Source organism: Canis lupus, chromosome 35, assembly GCF_048164855.1.
Source record: "Canis lupus baileyi chromosome 35, mCanLup2.hap1, whole genome shotgun sequence".
Classification (NCBI taxonomy): domain Eukaryota; kingdom Metazoa; phylum Chordata; class Mammalia; order Carnivora; family Canidae; genus Canis; species Canis lupus.
This window is the reverse complement of record NC_132872.1, coordinates 6,183,368-6,202,859: the sequence shown is the minus strand read 5'-3', so window position 1 is coordinate 6,202,859 and position 19,492 is coordinate 6,183,368. Positions and strand designations below refer to the sequence as shown.

The 19,492-nt window shown below is 38.6% G+C and overlaps 1 protein-coding gene across 3 annotated transcripts in view; it reads right to left on the bottom strand.

Annotated features, from left to right (window-relative positions):
* Positions 1-13,901: 13,901 nt before the first annotated feature.
* Positions 13,902-19,492, bottom strand: part of ILDR1 (immunoglobulin like domain containing receptor 1) — a 30,529-nt gene continuing 24,938 nt past the window's right edge. For all 3 annotated transcript variants that reach the window (XM_072812271.1, XM_072812273.1, XM_072812272.1), the window contains 2 exons: positions 18,755-19,491; positions 13,902-14,736 (listed from right to left, as the gene is read on the bottom strand). In XM_072812271.1, the coding sequence (XP_072668372.1) occupies positions 14,695-14,736; positions 18,755-19,491 (779 nt within the window). In that variant the 3' untranslated portion in view covers positions 13,902-14,694. The remainder of the gene's footprint in view (positions 14,737-18,754; position 19,492) is intronic.

Here is a 19,492-nt window from a genome sequence, read left to right as displayed (position 1 = left end):
TCTCTCTCTCTCTCTCTCTCTCTCTCTCTCTCTCTCTGTGTGTCTCATGAATAAATAAATAAATAAAATCTTAAAAAAAAACTAAATTGAAATGAAATAAAACATTTTAAAAATGTAGCAGTGGCTCAGAATCCCTCTTAATATGTGAGATCTAGAGTCAAATATACTTCCAGATGTGGTCTGACTAGAAGAACTAAGACTTGCCTCTCTTTAAACGATATAATTCTGTAAACACAGCCTTAGGTAACATCAAATGTTTTTTGGCAACTATATCATAATATAGGCTTATATTCCAACCAGATGGTTGGCTAAAATTTCCAGTTTCTTAAGAAAGCTATTTGCTTATCCAAATACATCTTTGGGTTCTACTATGTGCCATTCACTAAATTAGGTATTAGAAAAACAAAAATGAATAATGTTACTATACCTGTGTGGGAGGTTACATCACTTCACTGATTGTCAAGATCCTAGGAAGTACAGAGGCCTTGAGGAAGTTATGGTATATTGAGGAAGAACAAGGACAGTATTATAGGGCTGCAATAAGGTGTAAAGAGCTAAAGGACGCAGTTAATGGAAGCTAGGAACCAGATGATGTGGGCCTTGAGACCATGGTAAGACATCTTCTGTTTATTCTAAGTGCGATATGAAATCACTGGAGGTTTAGAACATGGTAACAACATAATCTGATCCTATATTTAGGGTAACTCTGGCAGCTGAGAAAATTGTCTGAGGCAGGAAGGAATGGAAAAGGGATTCCAAGTAGAAGACTTTTGTAATAGTCTAGGCAAAAAACAAAAACAAAACCAAAACAAAAACCAAACAATTGCTACTTGGACAAAGTGGTAGCAGCGGAGGTAGGAAGAAATGGTTTGACTTGGAACTTAGCATTAGGAAGGACTGACATGATTTGAGTATGGTTTACATCTGTGGTTTGAAAGAAAAAAGCCAATGTGACTCTTAGCTTTGGGGTCTTGGGTAATGAGGATGAATGATGGTACAATTTTGGAGGAGTAGGAAAACTAGGGTTAACAGTAGGTGTGGGGCATAAAGTAACTAAGAATTTTGTTTTGTGTATGTTGAACTTCAGATGCCAATTTGGTATCCAATTGGAGATGTTAAACTGGCAGTTTCATGAGTCTGAAGTTTAGTTAAGAGGCTGGAGCTGGTGGGATGCCTGGATGGCTCAATGGTTAAGCATCTGCCTTTGGCCCAGGGCATGATCCTGGAGTCCTGGGATCGAGTTCCACATCGGGCTCCCTGCATGGAGCCTGCTTCTCTCTCTGCCTATGTCTCTGCCCCTCTGTCTCTGTGTCTCTCAAAAATAAATAAAATCTTTAAAAAAAAAGAGGCTTGAGCTGGAAATGTGAACTTGAGAGTTATCAATATATAAGTGGGATTTAAAGGCATGAGATATCCCAGGAAAATGAATGTATGTATACAGGGGAAGAGTTCAAGGACTAGCCCCAGGATTTTCCAATATTAGAGATCAAGAGGAGTCTGGATTTCCAATTATACTACAAAGCTGTAGTAATCAAAACAGTATGGTACTGACACAAAAATAGATTCATGGGATCAAGAATAGAAAATCCAGAAATAGCAATTATATGGTCAACTAATTTTCAACAAAGCAGGAAAGAAAAATCCAGTGGGAAAAAGTCTTCTCAACAAATGGTATTGGGAAAACTGGACAGCAACATGCAAAAGAATGAAACTAGACCACTTTCTTATACTATACACAAAAATAAACTCAAAATGAAGTAAAGACCTAAACGTAATCCTAGAAAAGAGCACAGGCAGTAATTGCATTACTAGATATTTACCCAAAGGACACAAAAACACTTATTCAAAGGGATACGTGCCACCCCAATATTTATAGTGATATTATCAACCATAACCAAAGTATGCAAAGAGCCCAAATATTCATTGACCGTTGAAGGGCTAAAGACGATTGTATATATACTAATGGAATATTACTCAGCCATCAAAAGAATGAAATGTTGCCATGTGCAATGACGTGGATAGAGCTAGAGAGTATAACACTGAGCAAAATAAATCAGAAAAAGACAAATACCATATGATTTCACTTGTCTGTGGAATTTAAAAAATAAACCAAAACAGAGGAAAAAAGAAAAACCAAGAAAGACTCTTAACTGTAAGGAACAAACTGATGGTTACTGGAGGGGAGGTCACTAGGGAGATGGGTTAAATAGGTGATGGGTATTAAGGAGGGATGGGCACCAGGTGTTATACATAAGTATTGAATCACTAAATTCTACACCAGAAACTAAATTTATACTGTATGTTAATTGGAAATTAAATAAAAACTTGAAAAGAAAAAAAAAGACACATATTTAGACACACATAAAAAAATAAAAGAAAAATGAAAAAAAAAACCACTTCATTGGTCTTACTCTAAAGATAAACTTCTAATTCCTCAACAAGGCCATCTGACCTGGCCCTTGTTATAGAGTTTATTATAATAGCAACTGGCTTCCTGCTATGATTGTTGATTTGTCTACTTCTACTATCTGGGCTCCTCCCTGCCCCTGGCCCTTAGCAAGTTGCCTACCCCCACCCCCTACAAAGATCCACTGGGATCTTAATCAGGATTTTATTGAAGGTGTAGATCAGTTTGGGGGAGAGGCAAATTGACCATAATTGAGTCTTCCAAACATTGAATATTTTTTTCTAATGCCCTTACTTTTACTTTCTTTAGATTTAATTTTGCTTTTCCCTTTCTAATTTCTTGAGATAAAGAGTTAGATTGTCTATTCTCATTCTCTCTTCATTTTCTAATTTATGTATTTAGGATAGTAATGCCTTTTAACTTCATTAACTTCTTCTAATTACAATTTGGGCTGCAACCTGTTAGTTTTGTTTTTTGTTTTGCCTCTATTCTGTACCTCTCCATTTTCACCATGTGTGTTCTTTAAAATCCCATTCAAATGTTACTACTTTTATGAAGCCTTCTCTGATATATCACTGAGGTACACATGATTATTGCAACCTCTCAGGCTCAGTAGTGGTCTATTTGTTACTTGGTGGCAGACATTCTCATCATTTTCTGTCTTTTAGCACAGGTATGCTGTGTTGTTTTATTTCCTCAGCTTAACTGCAGGATCCTATAAGTTTTTATATGTTGTATTTTCATTATAATCAAGTTTAAAATACCTTCTAATTTCTTTTGTGATTTCTTCCTTGACCTATAGGTTATGAGTGTATTACTTAATTTTAAAGCATTTGAAGATAGTCTATATTATCCTTTTGTTATTAACATCTACTCTATTTCCACTCTGGTCAGAGAATATAACAAAATGAAATTCTACAAAATTGTTGAGTCATGTTTTATAAGCTAGCATATAGTCCAGGTCAATTTTGGTAAATAATGCATGCACACTTAAAAAAAAATACATTCTGTCATTGTCAGAGGCAATGTTCCTATTTGTCACAACAAATGGCTCCTGCTATGATTGTAGGTGTGTCTACTTCTGCCTAATTTGCTTTATATATTTTGAAACTATGTTGTGGGGGCATATAGACTTAAAAGTTTTATATCATCTATGGTGAATTGGTTTTTTTTTTTTGATTGGTTAATTGGTTTTATTATTATTACATCATGTTCCTCTTTATTTCTACTAAAGCTTATTGCCTTAAAATGTACTGTACTGAATATTAATATAGCTAGCTCTGTTTTCTTCTAGTTAATACTTGCATGGGATAATTTTTTCCACCCTTTTACTTTCCATCTTTCTTTGGTTTTATCCTCATGGTGTGTCCCTTACAGGCACCATATGTTTAAAAAAGAAATCCAGTGTAAGTCTTTCAGTTGGAATTTTTAGTCTATTTATATTTAATGCAATTATTGGTATATTTAAGTTTTATCTACCATCTTTTTTCCTATTTTTTTTGTATTTTTCTATTCAACTAGCCTGTGCTATATCTTTTTTGCTTTCCCTTTCTGCTTTTTAAAAAATTAATCAAATATTTTTTGTTCCATTTTCCCCACTATTAGCTTTCACTGGTTATACATTCTTTTATTTTTTTTAATCTAGTGATTATTATATATACCCTGGGCTACTTTAAGAAAATATACATGATTAATGTACCACTACCATGGCAATTCTTGTATTTTAAAGCACTGTAATTTCATTTACTCTCTTCTACCTTTTGTGTTGTTTTTATACATTTTAGTTCTACACATATGTTGGATTCAACAAGACAATATTATTGTTTTATATATTCAATATTAATTTACATTTATTCACATATTCATTCTTTCTATTTTCATTCCTTCCTGCATTTCTGTGTTTTTATCTAGGATTATTTCCCTTCTTCCTGAAGAATTATCTTTAGTTGTTCTTTAGTGTAACTCTTCTGCTAATATATTCTCAGTTTTTGCTAGTTTGAAAAAATTCTCTATTTTTGAAGAATATTTTTGCTATGTGTGTGTTTTGAGGGTTCACATTTCTAGATTAGTGGTTATTTTCTTTCATATTTCATATTCTGGCTTCCATTATTCTGTTAAAAAGTCAGCACCAAATCAATTAAGAATTGAAGGGAGTATTTTCTCCCCCTCAACTGCTATATATATATTTTTTTACTTTGGCTTATTTCTTTCACCAAATTTGGAAATTTTACAGCCTTTGAATATTTCTTTGAATATTTTTTCCAGTCTCTTTCTCTTGTGTTTCTGGGACTCTGATGTCATAAATGTTACATATTTTGTTATTATGCCACAGGCCCCTGATGCTCGGGGCCTGTCATTTGTTGTTATTCCGATTGGATAGCTTCTATTAATCTGTTCCTTCATTAATCTTCTTTCCTCAGTCATGTATAATCTATTGAGCACATCCAGGGAGTTTTATTTCATTTATTATAATTTTCAATTTTACTATTTCTCTTTGTTTCTTTTTTCATAGCTTTATTTCTTTGCTGAGACTTTCTAGGTGTTTTTTTTTTTTTCCCATTTGTTTCAAGAGTGTAATTGCTAGTTGACACATTCTTATGATTGCTTTACAGTCCTTTTCAGATAATTCCTGAGTCATCCCGCTGGCATCTGCTAGTTGTCTTTTTTCATTCAAGTTGTAATTGGTTGAGGAATGAAAGTTGAACTTCCTGCTCAGTTCCACAGACACTGTAGTGGAGGAGACAGTTTTTCCATTGGTGTTTGGCTGGAGTCAGGTGGGTATTGTCAAATGTTTCATGTTCTGCTATGTTGCTCTTTTTCCAGTTCTTTGGCTACAGAGGACAGCCATTATGGAGTACAGTTTTTGGGTGCTCCTGTTGGTAGTTTCAGCTACAGGCTTCTCCACCCCCATACCAGATACATATTAAAAAAAAAAAAAAAAAGCCTAGGGAATTACCAAGTTAAATCCAGAGCAAGAGTCCTGCGTGGCAAAAAAAAAAAAAAAAAAAAGTTACAAAATTGCACTAATATTTATTACTAAAAACCTGGGGGAATATACATGGAACTGAATTATGAGGATACTACATCAGAGGTGGAGGAAAATAAATTTCAGTTAGGCTGAAATTATTATACAGGTGCACTTACCAGAGATTCTGGATTCATTATGCTATCACACACAGTTCACAGAGTTCTATTTTCTCTTTTTGTTGTTGGTAGACTGAAAATTTGATTCATTTCTGGCTTATGATGAATTGAGATGCCAGAAATCCTCTGTAGAGGAAGGAATAAAAAGATTTAGAGAGTGGGATGCCTGGGTAACTCAGTCAGTTGGGCATCTGACTCTTGGCTTCAGTTCAGGTTGTGGTCTCAGGGTTGTGGGATCAAGCTCTTTATCAGGCTCCCTGCTCAGTGGGGGGATCTGCTAGAGATTCTCTCCCTCTTCATCTGCCCTTCCCCAAGCTCTCTCTCGCATGCTCTCTCTCTCTCTCTTTCTCTGAGGTAACTGAATGAATCTTTAAAAGAAAAAAAAAAAAAAGATTTAGAGAGATAAGAATGTTAGAGTGGATCTGTCATGTATTACCTACCCAGCCATCCCAGCCCTGAGGACAGGCCTGTTGCAATAATATTGAGAAATGCATTAATGAAAGTAGTACCAACATATTTGAAAAGCACCATATTGACTCTCTTCTGTAGGTCAGATACAAAGGTGGCAAATACTGATATTGAAATGGGTTTTATGATTTCAATAAGGAATATGATATCTCAGGGTGGCAGAGACTAGTAAGTAGTACCAAATTATCAGAGATAGCTTGGGATTATTTTAGTAGACAGAAATGCTGGTAGGGCAATCATAATGGTTTGACTCACAGGAATATTTGGAATTAAATAACTGATCATAGGGTCCCTCGTGCTGAAATAGGAAGTTCATCATGTTTGCATAGTAAAGCAAACTCTATGGAGTAAAGGCCGTTTGGTGAGCATTTACACAGGACACAAACATTCTAATACTCTGAGTTCATTCTGAAAGATCCCTTCACATAACCTTTTTCTCCAGACCAACTTGCTATCAATTTTCCTATCATTCCTTTCATGTCCCTGACGGTCCTGCCAAATTATTAGCTTCTATCCACGTATTACTATACAGCTGCTCTTTAGGCCAGCTTTGCTTTAGGCAAAATGGGCAATGAGATGTCATGTTTAGGATTCTGCCCACTGGATGGAATTACCCCTTTCCTTTTACTGCAGGGCCATAAATTTGGTGGGGCTGCTGCATTGCAGAAGGCATCACCAACTGTCATGCAAAACCATCTACAAAAAAGGCTCAGATTTTTTCCTTTTCAGTCAACTGGCCACAGAGAACACCGCATGTGGCTTAAACAAAGAATGAGAGCAGGGTGGCAGTGCAATGGGCATAGGCACACCAGGCAGGAGTAAGAGCCACCTGCTCATCCAGTGTACAATTACTCAAGCCCAGTCCCAAATATACCACATGACAAAGGAGTATTGCTGGACATAGCTGATTCCATGGCTCAGTAGATAAAACACTCAATTTATGTGGGGCAACTGGTGTTCCATAGTCCAATGAGTGTTCAGTCTCTGCCACAGCCTAATCGTAAGCCAAGAGCTATCTCTCAAAATGAGGATAATTACTTTTCAAAGCAGGCATGATTTTGCCCCCAAACCCTGTGGACCTCTATGCTGAATCTCCTCTCAGAGCATAGAATCCATACCACATCTTGATCATAGATATTTTGCAAACCACTGGGCTCACTGGTCATAAATAGGGTGACCATATAATCTATCATCCAAACTAGGACAGTCTTGAAAATGAAAGGAGGCACTAATAATAAATACACTGGAACAATATGCATAAACTAAAACTATCCTGAGATGTGTAGTCATTTAATCATAGCAACCAAGTGATTAATTTGTTTGCTTTGCATCCTCGACCAGCCAGAGTGCACACTGAAAGGAATTCAGGAAATTTTGACAGAGAGCTCTCAATTCTAAAATATCCTAGATTAGGACATTGAATTTCAAGGTAAGAGATCTTCAAGTATTCAGGCAAAAAAAAAGTAAATATTTAGTCAGTTCTCAAACATTAGTATGCATGAGAAACATCTGGATGGTTTGTTAAAACATTTCTACACACAAAGTACTACACAAAGTTCCTAATTCAGTAGCCATAAGATGGGATCTGATAATTTGCATTTTAACAAATTCCCATGTGATGTTGATGCTATTGATCCAGGACCATATTTTAAGAACCATTGATCTAGAGAGAAGAGAAAAAATATCCCCACAGACTGTCCTCAGTCTTTTCCACATCAAAATTCAATATCAAAAGATAATGGGGCAACTGCTACAATATTCTAAAGAAAATTATATCAAGTTGTAGTTGAAATTGTAGCGGCACTGACAGCTTTCTTTCTTTCTTTTTTTTATTTTTACTGACAGCTTTCATAAACATGAACAACCTCAAGTAAAATTGCCTTTATGAGAGCCTCTTGCAAAAGCTATGCAATGATGAAGTCCTCATAAGAAAAGATAAATAAAAATAACTTGGGAATGGAGAAGTTGCATTAAATATGAAACCAATACTAATTATGAGAATTATGATGGTAAAATAAGTGTTATCATAAAATATATATCTATGTAAACTAATATATCTCATCTATAAGAAACAAAATATGTAAATTTGAGGTTCCTTTTTTTTTAAAGATTTTATTTATTAGAGAGAGAGAGGAGAAGCAGGTGAGAGATGGGGCGGGAGCAAGGGCGGAGGAGGGAGTAGGAGAAGCAGGCTCCTTGCTCAGCAGGGAGCTGAATGCAGGGCTTGGTTCCAGGATGCTGGGATCTTGATCTGAGCTGAAGGCAGATACTTAATTGACTGAGCCACCCAGGAGCCCCCTGAAGCTCCCTTTAAGAAGGGCTTCAACATTAACTTAAAAGGAAACTGAACAAAATTAATAGATTTTTAAAGTACTCTTTAAATTCAGATGGTATGTTGTAAATTACTTTTTTTTTCTGATAATAGGCTCTAGAAGGCACAGTATATTTATGACCTGAGTATCTAAGAGAAATTATATTTACTAATTCAGGTTCAGAGGTCTCCAGTAATACAAAACTCAACCATGCTCTATTTTACCTATAATTTCTCTGCCATATTTTCCTGCTATTTAAGGTAAAGAAATTAAGACTTGTGTGCTGTCAAACTGGCTAATGACTCATCTGAAATGTAAATCTTTGTTAAGAATCATGAAATATGTTTGAGATAGTGTAAAGAAGTCCAAAAGCCTGGCTAATTCATATCTTGATGTAGCTGAACTTAAAATGAACTCTGTCCTCCGCAAAATTACTTCCTCAAAAGCACAGCATTTTACTCTGCAGAATTATGAGACCAGAACAGCTTTTAATTTTTAAGAATCCTGTCAGAATTCTTTGTATCCTTTTTTGTAGAAGTTGAAAAATAACCTGGAAAAAAATTACCTCTTTTTCAAGTTTTAAAAAATAAATATAACTGGGAATTTTGTTTATTTTGACAACAAAACTAAACCAAGAGGTGAGCAGAGATTACAGGAAATGTGAGAGTGGCTGGCATTTGAAACCTGGCCTTTCAAAGCACAATGACTCCAACTACCAACATTTTCCTTTGTCTTTTTTCATAATCTGGCAGGACTTTTGAAACCTGGGGCTTTAAAGCACAATGACTCCCAACTGCTCAACATTTTCCTTTGTCTTTTTTTCATAATCCAGGAGGATTCTTTTCAAAGATAAAATCTCTGCAAAGTGAAATATTTGAAGTTTAACAGTTCTTCAGTTTTGCTTTAATTTCCCTTTCGCTGTTAGTGAATATTTTTAAAAATTAAAACTAGCATTCTATATGAACACATTTTAAAAGGATTTCTAACACTCATTATATATTGGAGAACACATTTTGGAATGATGTTTGACCTACTCAAGATTTTTATTAAGGTATGGTACATATCAGAATCCACCCATATGGGTGATCCCCTGATCACTTATTTTTGGTGGATTATAAGCATACGGTTTCATGATTTTTAGTAAGTTTATAAAGTTGTGCAACCATCTTCATAATCCAATTTTACATTTCCATCATTCCAAAAAGAAACCTCTTGTCCACTTGCAGTCAATTCCTGTTCCAACCCCAGTCCTAGGCAACCACTAACTTACTTGCTGTCTCTACAGATTTGCCTTTTTTGGACACCTAATATGAATGGAATCATAGGATCTGTGGTCTTTTGTATCTGGCTTCTTTCACTTAGCATAATGTTTAAGTTCATCCATGTTGTAGTATCGTATCAGTAATTTGTTTTTCTTTATTACTGAATAGAATTCCACTGTATGGCTATACCACATTTTTTTCATCTGTTCACCAGTTAATGGAAATTTTTTTTCTACTTTTTTTAGTTATAAATAAAGCTTCTATGAACATTCATATATACTTTTTTTAAGATTTATTTATTTATTTATTTATTTATTTATTTATTTATTTATTTATGAGAGAGAGAGAGAGAGGCAGAGGCACAGGCAGAGGGAGAAGCAGGCTCCATGCAGGGAGCTGATGGGGGACTCGATCTCAGGTCTCTGGGATCACGCCCTAGGCTGAAGGAGGCCCTAAACCTCTGAGCCACCCGGGCTGCCCCCATATATAAGTTTTTATGTAGATAATTCTCTTGGGTAATACCAGGGAGTGAAATTTCTGGGTTATATGGTAATTTATGTCTAATATACATTTTTTAATTACCAAAGGCTTTCAAAGCAGCTGCATCATTTCACATTTCTTCAACAACTATGAAGATTTCCATTTCTCTACATCTACGCTACCACTTATTATTGTCTGTCTCGTTTATTATCATCATTCTAGTGGGTATGACGTGGTGTCTCATTGTGATTTTAATTTGTGTTTTCCTAATGATAGTAATAGGATATAGAACATCTTTTCATGTGCTCACTAGACATCTTTATGTTTTCCTTTGTGAAATCTCTATTCAAATCTTGTCTATTTTAAAAAATTCTGTTGTGTCTTACTGAGTTGTAAGATTTCTTTATAGAAATCCTTAATGGTGTTTTTTAAAGTACAAAAGTTTTAAATTTTAATGAAGTTCAATTTATATTTTTTTTCTTTTAAGGATTATGCTATTGGTGTCATATCTAAAAACTCTTTATCTAATCCAAGGACACAGAGGTTTTCTTCTATCTTTTTCTCTAAATGTTTTACAGTTTTAACTCTTACATTAGACCTAGTATCCACTTGGAATTAATTATTTGCATATGTGTGAAAGATCTAAATCTATCTTCTTACATTTGGCCATCCAAAAGACCTAGACCGTTTACATTTAAGCTCACTATTGGTATGTTACCACTTTAGCATGCTATTTTATTACTTATTTGTTTCCTCTGCTTTTTGTTGCTCCTTTCCTCTTTCTTACCTTTTTGTAAGTTACTTGAACATGTTTTAGGATTCCATCCTGATTTATTTATAAGACTTTTAAGTTTGTTTCTCTGTATAATCTTCGTAGTGGTTTCCCTGGGTGCTACTTATAACTGTGTACTGGTATCAACATTTAACCACTTCAAATGAAATACAGAAACTTCACTTCCATTTAGGTCCTTTTACTTTTCCCACCTTTAAATATCATTGTTTTAGTATTAGTATTATAATTTTTGTTTCAATCATCAAATATGATTTATAAAACTCATAAGGAAAAGAACTGTCTATTGTATGGACCCATATTTCTGTCCTTTCTATTGTTTCTTCTTGATTCCTGATGCTGTAAGTTTCCTTCTTTTATCATTTCCTTTCTTTTTGAAGAATTTCCAGTCTTTTCAGGATAGGTCAGCTAGTAACAGAATCTTAGCTTTTGCTCATCTATGAATGTCCTTATTTTCCCTTCATTTCTGAAAAATAGTTTTTCTAGATAGAGAATTATGGTTAACAGTTCTTTTTTCCAGCACTTAAAAAATATTTTGCCATTTCCTTCTTCATGGTTTTACGTAAGAAATCTACTTAAATTGGTGTTTCCTTACAGAGAATGCCTTCTCTCTGGCTGCTTTCGGGAGTTTTTGTCCTCTTTTAAACGTTTAATTATGATGTATCTTGGCATGGATCCTCTAGGTTTATCCTGTTTGGGTTCATTCGGCTTCTAGGTTCATTCAATCTCTAGGCTGGTGTCTTTCATCAAATATGGGCAGTTCTCAGCCATTATTTCTTCAAATACCCATTCATCCCTACTTTTCTCCTCTACTTTTCTGGGACTCCAATGATATGACTATTAGACATTTTGTCATAGTTTCACAGGTCCCTAAGACACTGTTCATTTTTTCCAGTTTATTTTCTATTTGAGTGAATTCTGTCTGTTGAAATTGTTCTGTCCTCATGTTCACTGAATCTGACCTCCATCATCGAGTTTAATTTGTTGTATCTTTCAGTTTTATAATTTCCTTTTCTTTTATGCATAACTTTTTTGAGATTTTTCTATTTTTAAGAGAATTTATAATTGTAGTATCTGTATAATGTTTGCCTTCAAAATCTTTTTTTAAAATTTTTTTTAAGATTTTATTTATTTATTCATAGAGATGCAGAGACAGAGAGAGAGACAGAGAGAGCCAGAGACACAGGCAGAGGGAGAAGCAGGCTCCTCATGGGGAGCCTGATGCGGGACTGGATCCCAGGAGTCGGGGATCAAGCTCTGAGCTGAAGGCAGACGCTCAACCGCTGAGCCACCCAGGTGTCCCTGCCTTCAAATTCTTATCACATAATTCCACCTTCTGATTCATATCAGGTTGGCATCAGGTGATTTTTTTTCCCATTCAAGTTGTGATTTTCTTGGGTCTTGGTTTGTATCCTGGTCATTTTGTCTATTATGTTAGGATACTCTAGGTCATATTTTAATATTTTATTTTACAGAGAAGTTACCCTATTAGGTTTAACATACAAGTTTTAGCCTCTGTTTGCAGGCCATGATCCCAATGGCAGTTTAATTTTCAGAATCTTTGTGATGTTATGTTGGTCTACATGGTGTATTTGGTGCTACTGGGGCCCACTCTGGTCTCTGTTGATGCTACCTGAGAGGATGGAAGAAACTTCCTCTGGCTGGGTTGCCAGATATTTCTTGGTGAGGGAGGGGTATGTAGAAAGCCTTCTTTTAGTGTTCCCCTGCTACCCCAGTTAATCTGGGCCAGGGAGGAGAGAGTCTCAGTTTCATGGAGACAAAGTGGCTTCCAGGCACAGGCTGCTAACTGTGACAGGTCTTTTTCTTGGTTCCATAGTCAGCCCTACTATCTCTGGCCAGGGGAGGAGAGTCTCTGTCCCTTGAGAACAAAGAGGCTTTCTCAGCTGGGTGGTCTGCTTTACCTGAGTCTCTCTTACTGGTTCTTCCTACTCACCAGTCTCTCTCTATGGAAGAGTCTCCGGCCCAGCTGGGAAGAAGCATACTTACCCTGATCACTTATTTTTGGTAGGGCCCCTAGTCCATTCCCATTGCCGAGGTTGCCAGAGGAACTCCCGCTAAATCCAGGGGGAAGAATGAGCTATTACTTTCTACTGCTAGGTGGGAAGTTGGAAAATGCCAGCTCTGGGTGGCTCGCTTTTTTTGGTTGGGGGGTTCAAGATACCCTGATTCTGTGTTATTCCTCAGGCCCTGGATTCCCAAACCACCTTGCCTTCTTCTTAGCATCCTTTAGAGTTCTTCTTGGCCTATTTCTTGTGGCATTTCCAGGGTTTATAAAGTTATGTCTTCTTTTTTTTTTAAATTTTTATTTATTTTATGATAGTCACAGAGAGAGAGAGAGAGAGAGAGAGGCAGAGACACAGGCAGAGGGAGAAGCAGGCTCCATGCACCGGGAGCCCGACGTGGGATTCGATCCTGCGTCTCCAGGATCGCGCCCTGGGCCAAAGGCAGGTGCTAAACCGCTGTGCCACCCAGGGATCCCTTATGTCTTCTTTATCTGTTAAAATTTTTATTTTTGTTTCTGTTTTGTTATTTTACACCCATTTACATTATAAACATCAAGAATCCAAATGGAACCTTTGCCCAAGGCAGGCATTTAACTTATTTTCTCCAGATGTAATTAATGAGGCCAGGGGGGAAAATGTGTTAACACAACAGGATCTACACTGAGCTTAAGGCCATATACATAAAGATACTGTTGAGGAATACACATATGCCCCCCTCTTTTTAGACCATCTCCTTCCAGTCTGCTCAAACAGCATCTCTACATCAAGCACAAATGTTTTCATGAAACCGCCAAAGGGGCTGGGGGAAATGGGAGGCAGTGGTAAAGCTCACTATAGAGAGGGCATAGCGCTCTCCTCCCAGGGCTCTCTGAGTGGCAAAACCTATCTGGATGCTTCTGCTTGGGAAATCTCAACTCTGCAAGGCTGAGTGGTACCAGGAGAAAAGTGACTCCAAACTATCCAAGTTGGCCTGCCTCTTCTCTGAGCTTTAGTAGGAAAGAAAACTCAGTTCAGTCAAGTGCACCAAAGTAAATTTTTATTTGGGGCAGAACCCTTAGGCCAGTACATTTTCTTTCTAATTTATTTACATACTGAATTGTTCCCAAGAAGCATTTAAAATGATTTGAATGGATACATAATATATATGAATATATAAATTAGATGTAGACCAAAAAAAAAAAAAAAAAAAAAAGCGAGAAGAAAACAAGGGATAGGGATAAGTTTGGTGCAAAAGTGCTTCTTAGTGATTTTCTACACTTGCATAAATAACCCATGAGGGAGCACATTGCTGGAGTATTTCCTATGCCATCTCTGACTTGATCCTTAGGAGCACTCAGAACTGGGCATGAATGCAGCAAGGTGTACTCCTAACATGGAGGTATGCTATAGAGATAGAGACAAGTTCCCATGGAAATTTCCATGGAGTATCCAATAAATTTCGGGCACCTGAAACATGTTTGGTTTCTCCTTAAAGATTCCTGAGTTCTCACTTTGAAAATGGACATGGTTGACCTGTGTAACCTACTTGAAGACTTGGGCTCCTGAGTTCCTGAGGGATCACATGCCAGTTAGGGTCCATTAGAAGTCAGATACTCTAAATGTGCAGAGTGTGAACCAAGGCTAACACTATAGTCATTCATTCCTCAAACTCTTGTTTTTTTAATATTCTTCTATTTTGTTCTCTGAATTTAAGCCAAAGCTGTTCAATAAGAAGTTGCAGTGTCCCTCCCAAGTCAGCTGGAAATCTAGGTGATGCTGATGATATGCGGGAGCTGAGAAGTAGCCAAAGTAGTGCTGTGCCCGGTGACTAAATGACCACACTCCTTCCACTATGGGAGCTGTCTCTCTCCTGGGGAATAGAACACAAGAGAATCCAGTCAGCTGGGATCTTACTGTCCATGCATACAATATACAAAGTACAGTTGATTCTGGTGCAAATCCTAGGTGAGTGGTAGACGCTGGGACAGCATAACTGAATCTAAAAAAATACTTAATTCCTCATGAAGCCAGTCTCTTCCTGAGGCTTAGGTTTTCTGTTCTTTCACACCTTCCTGGAGCCTCCCTCAAACATCTTTAATTTTTGAGTTTCTTACAGTCTCATTCACTTTGCCTCCTGCTGATTTAACACCTTCAAACTTCCTTTACACTAAAAAAAAGTACCCTGTCCATTCATCAGCTCATCTCCCTACCATTTGTTAATGAAGACATAGCCCAGGTCCTCTTTTCCTATTCATAGTCTCCTGAACCATTCCTTCTCAGCCCTTTTCTAAAAGTTGAGCTTCATACCTTAGTATTTTTCTCAAGTTATTTTTCAAAGATCATTATTTATCTCTTCCTGGCCAAACTCAGTGGCTCTTCTTCAGAAGTTAATCCACTTGATCTTTTAGCTTTTTCAACTTGTTCTATCGGGACAAGGACTATGTCTACATTTCTCATATTTTCTCTAACTATGTATTTTGGAGGATCATTTCTACATAAGTTTTGAATATCTATAACTGCAGTCCATGAATGTGACTTTTTATCCTATTTGAAATGGCAAAATAAGATATATGTCCCAAAACATACTGTTCAAAATGCATCGTATATGCATCGTATATGCATATACATTCATGTTATTATTACACTTAACATGAATGTAGGTAAATATACAAAAGTGTTTCTGTTTTATCAGGAAAGTGAGTTTTAGGGGGCATGGCTTCTAATCAAAATGCTATGGGATGAATATTCTCTGATAAAATGAAAGCAATGAAAGGGCAAAAAGGGAACTTGGAGAGGGCCTGCTGAGGAAAAACCTAGACATGATCAAGGAATAGGCATTGTATTAAAATAGAATAAGTATTCTGAGTAAGAAAAATGCTTTTATTAACTCAAATCAAGAAAAATGGAAAAAAATATCTTGGGTTCTCTACATAAAGTCTGAGTTTAACTTGGAGAGGAAGGAATGCAGTAGTTTTCTCTTGTATTAGAACAGGTGTATATAGACCAAGTTCACAACAAACCAGAAATGCCTTGGGAAGCCCTTTCTCATAGGGCAGGACTGGAAAGAAAGATAATCTGAAGGAGGCCAGGAACACAGGAGCAGCACAGTCTGAAACCACAGGAGTTTAAAACTTGACATTACAGTTTCTTGTATTGCTGAGGTTGTAGCCTTTGATAGAGTGAAAAAATACCCAGGCCTACGGTCGGAGCTGCTGGAATCCTGATTCTGTAGTCAGATGGGAGATTCCTCAACATAACTCTCATTGTCTCAGAATAGTTCTTAACCTATATTGGATGGAAGCCCTTGTTCCTTGGTATCTACTTGTTAAACATTATTCTTCAGAGAGAAGGTTCCATGTTAGCCAAAAGATTTTTTGATTAATGCATACTACTCTGAGTATTTAATGAAGTATTTTAAATAAGTATTTTGTAAAAAATTATGATAAAGCTGTAACTGCTGAAAGCTTGATTGAAGAAAATAGTGATACATGTATTAGCTCCAGGAGCAAACAGGAACTTGGTTATACATAATCAAAGATTGCCATCTAGTGGCCTGATTGTATTAAAAGTTCTGAAGTTAGCTGCAATCTCCGAAGACTTCAGAGGTTAGGAAAGTGTGTGGGAAGCATCCAGCCCAGCCCCACTGGAAAAAGCAGCAAAGAGTGAGCGAGACTTTGGCCCTGGAGACTTTTGCTTCAATGAAGGCATTCAAAATTCAAACTATAAACAAAACACTCTGCCCTTCCAACCAACCAATCTTCTTAAGCCAGCTATGGCCTGGGCTGTAGTCACTCAGAATATGAGTAGACTCATATTAGAATAGTAGAATTAGAATAGTAGAATGTGATAAAGTGATAACTCTTTAGGAGATAAGCTCAGAGAAAGTCAAAAAAATGAAGGCTTTCAAAAGATCTTAAGTGAAATCTTTGTATCCCATGAGAAACTTTACAATAGAAAATTTGGTTTGCTTGTGTACATCTTGATGATAAAGGAGGCCGTGATGCTTTCAGAAAATGAGGAAGAAATAAAGTTACCAGGAAGAAATATAGAAGGAAAACGTCACTGCCCCAAACGATTCTTGTTTCTTTCAAGTGAGGCAGCATGAAGGGTACTGAAAGGGTAAGGCTTAAGACTCAGAGACCTATCTATGCTCAAATTCTGGCTTCACTGCCTATTGGCCCTGTGACTTAGGGCATGATACCCATCTCACTTAGCCTCACATGTTGTTGCAAAGATTAAATGAAATAAGGTTTGGAAAAGGCTTACCCCAGTGCATGGAACATAACTGGTGCTCCTTTTACCCCTCTCTCACTTATAAGAAACCACATAACAAATAGAAGAAAATGAAGAAAAACTTCAAAGAAAACAGGGTGTGGATTTCAGGCCAAAAACTGCCTTTCAAATTACATTTTTTTTTCTGTTAAAATGAAGATAAGAGACAGTTTAGTCACTATATGACTAAATTAGCAGCAGTTGTCCAGGCTTTAACTGGTTCCGAGTTTTCTTTCAGGAGGAAATTTTCCCACTGGTAACATGGAAGAAAGAGTTGTATCTATTGTAAACTGAAGATAACAGTACAAACCTCACTGGGTGTTCTAAGGGTTAAATGGGATATGGCATAAATGTCCATAGCTAGGTACCACTTAGTAAGGATGTGACTAAGTTTCATTGTTACTGGTCTTTGCCTCTCTCCTGGGACATCTGTGAGACTATCATATAATTGCCATTATTTTAGAGCTGCCTGCAGGCCTTTGCTACCTTCCTCATGAATTACTGTCTCACCAAGACTCTTTTCTAGAAAGACTAGTACTATAACTCCCACAAGGTGCCTGTTTCTTTGCACACTCCATGCATGTGATTGGTTTTTAGACAAATCATGGAACTTGAATTTCCAAATGAGAGGCGTATCCTTGAAAATGTATGAGACACTAAAATTCTTCCTGTAACATCCTCTACTCTGGGAACTTCCCTCAGAGCCTCCTACATATCCCTTTATGTCAACAGAAGCAAAACAGAAAAGGGTTTTGGTCAAATAGAGAAACAGATTTTCATTTACGTTGGCTCTGAAGGCAGTTCATGAATATTTTTGAGCAACGGCAGCATCACTTTGCAAAGTGATACTGAGGGAATACCATCATTTGGGTGTAGCAATTATAGAATGGTTTTTAAAGTCACATCTTAAAAAAAATTAAAGCCTAAAAGGCCTATGATCCCTCTTTGTGCCTCTTTAAGGCACAAAGCTATGACAAAGCTATGACTGGCACCCATTGGAGCCTTACCTGTTTCAGAACCCTAAAGTTTTGACCCATATTTGGGATATGAGATGTTTGGCTGTTTGGTTGCTGTGTGTGTGTGTGTGTGTGTGTGTGTGTGTGTGTTTAAATCACTTTAAGGATTCTTTCCAGGGGGTCTCATAGGACCTCATCCTCGAATACAAGGCCTCGCACACTGACCTGTAGGCCGGAGGAGGCACAAACATCCTCTGTCAGGCTGCATGTTCTACTTTGGGGTATGGAAATGGGGCTGCTAAGTCAAGTCAGGCAGCTATGACAGGAAGTAAAGCCTTAGCCACAAAGCCTGCGTTTTAAGTCTTAGCTCCACTACTCACAGATGCTGCATTATTCTGAGCCTCGCTTCTTCATCTGTGAAGTGGGGGAACCCTGCCTCACGAGACTGTGTGAGCAGGGCTGGTTTGAGCAGGACCAGGGCTGTTTCAAGCCTCAAGCACTGAGCCCTCCGCGGCCCCCTGCAGCGCCTGGGCCCCTCCTAGCTCCCCAGGCAGCCTCCCCAAGCCCAGAAGGCAGGCTCGAGGAGGAGGGGCCCTCAGGGCGGGGGTGGGGGGTGACCCGGGGCAGCTCCCTGCCCCCCGCAGGCTGCCCCAGGCTCACCGAGCGCCTCTCCACGCTCCCTCCTTTCCTGCCCTTCCTGCCCGGCAGGACATCCAGGGAGCGGTAGCTGGGCGGCTTCTCCTCGGCCCAGGTGGCCCAGGTGGTGGCCTGTGAGCTGTAGGGGGTCCCCCGGCCCCGGGGCCGCCTGTCCCCCTCCTCCCCCTCCTCCTCCGAGCTCCAGGAACTGAGGCCCGAAGGCGAGGGCGGGGAGTAGCTGCGGTGCCTGCGCCTCCGGGGCCGCTGGGCATCCCCCCGGGGGCCGCGGCCCAGGCCCAGGGCCTCCCAGGACGAGGGGCCGTCGCCGAGGCTGTCCCTGTCCGACCAGGGCGCGTGTGACCCGTGCGGCCTGGAGCAGGGGTGCCTTCCCCTCCGAAGCCGCTTGGGCTCCCGGCCCTGGAGCTCGCGGTGGACATCAGAGCTCACACCCCAGGGTCCAGGGGCGCCGGGGGCGGGCCACTGCTGGCGGGAGGAGCTGCTGGTCCTCCAGGACGGTGGCAGGTCTCTAATCAGGGGGGGCAGGTGGATGATTCTGCGCTCCACGACCTCAGAGCCCAGGGAGGACAGCATGCTGCAGGCTTGGCCAGAAATGGCTTTGAGGTCAGGGGGCAGAGGCTGCGCTGGGTTGAGGTTCCGCAGCTCTTTCTCCAAATACTCTAAGACACCATTGGTGACCGGAGGGTGAGCGGCGGCGGTCTGGGTCATTGGCATCTGTGGGAGGCTGGATCGCAGGGACAAATC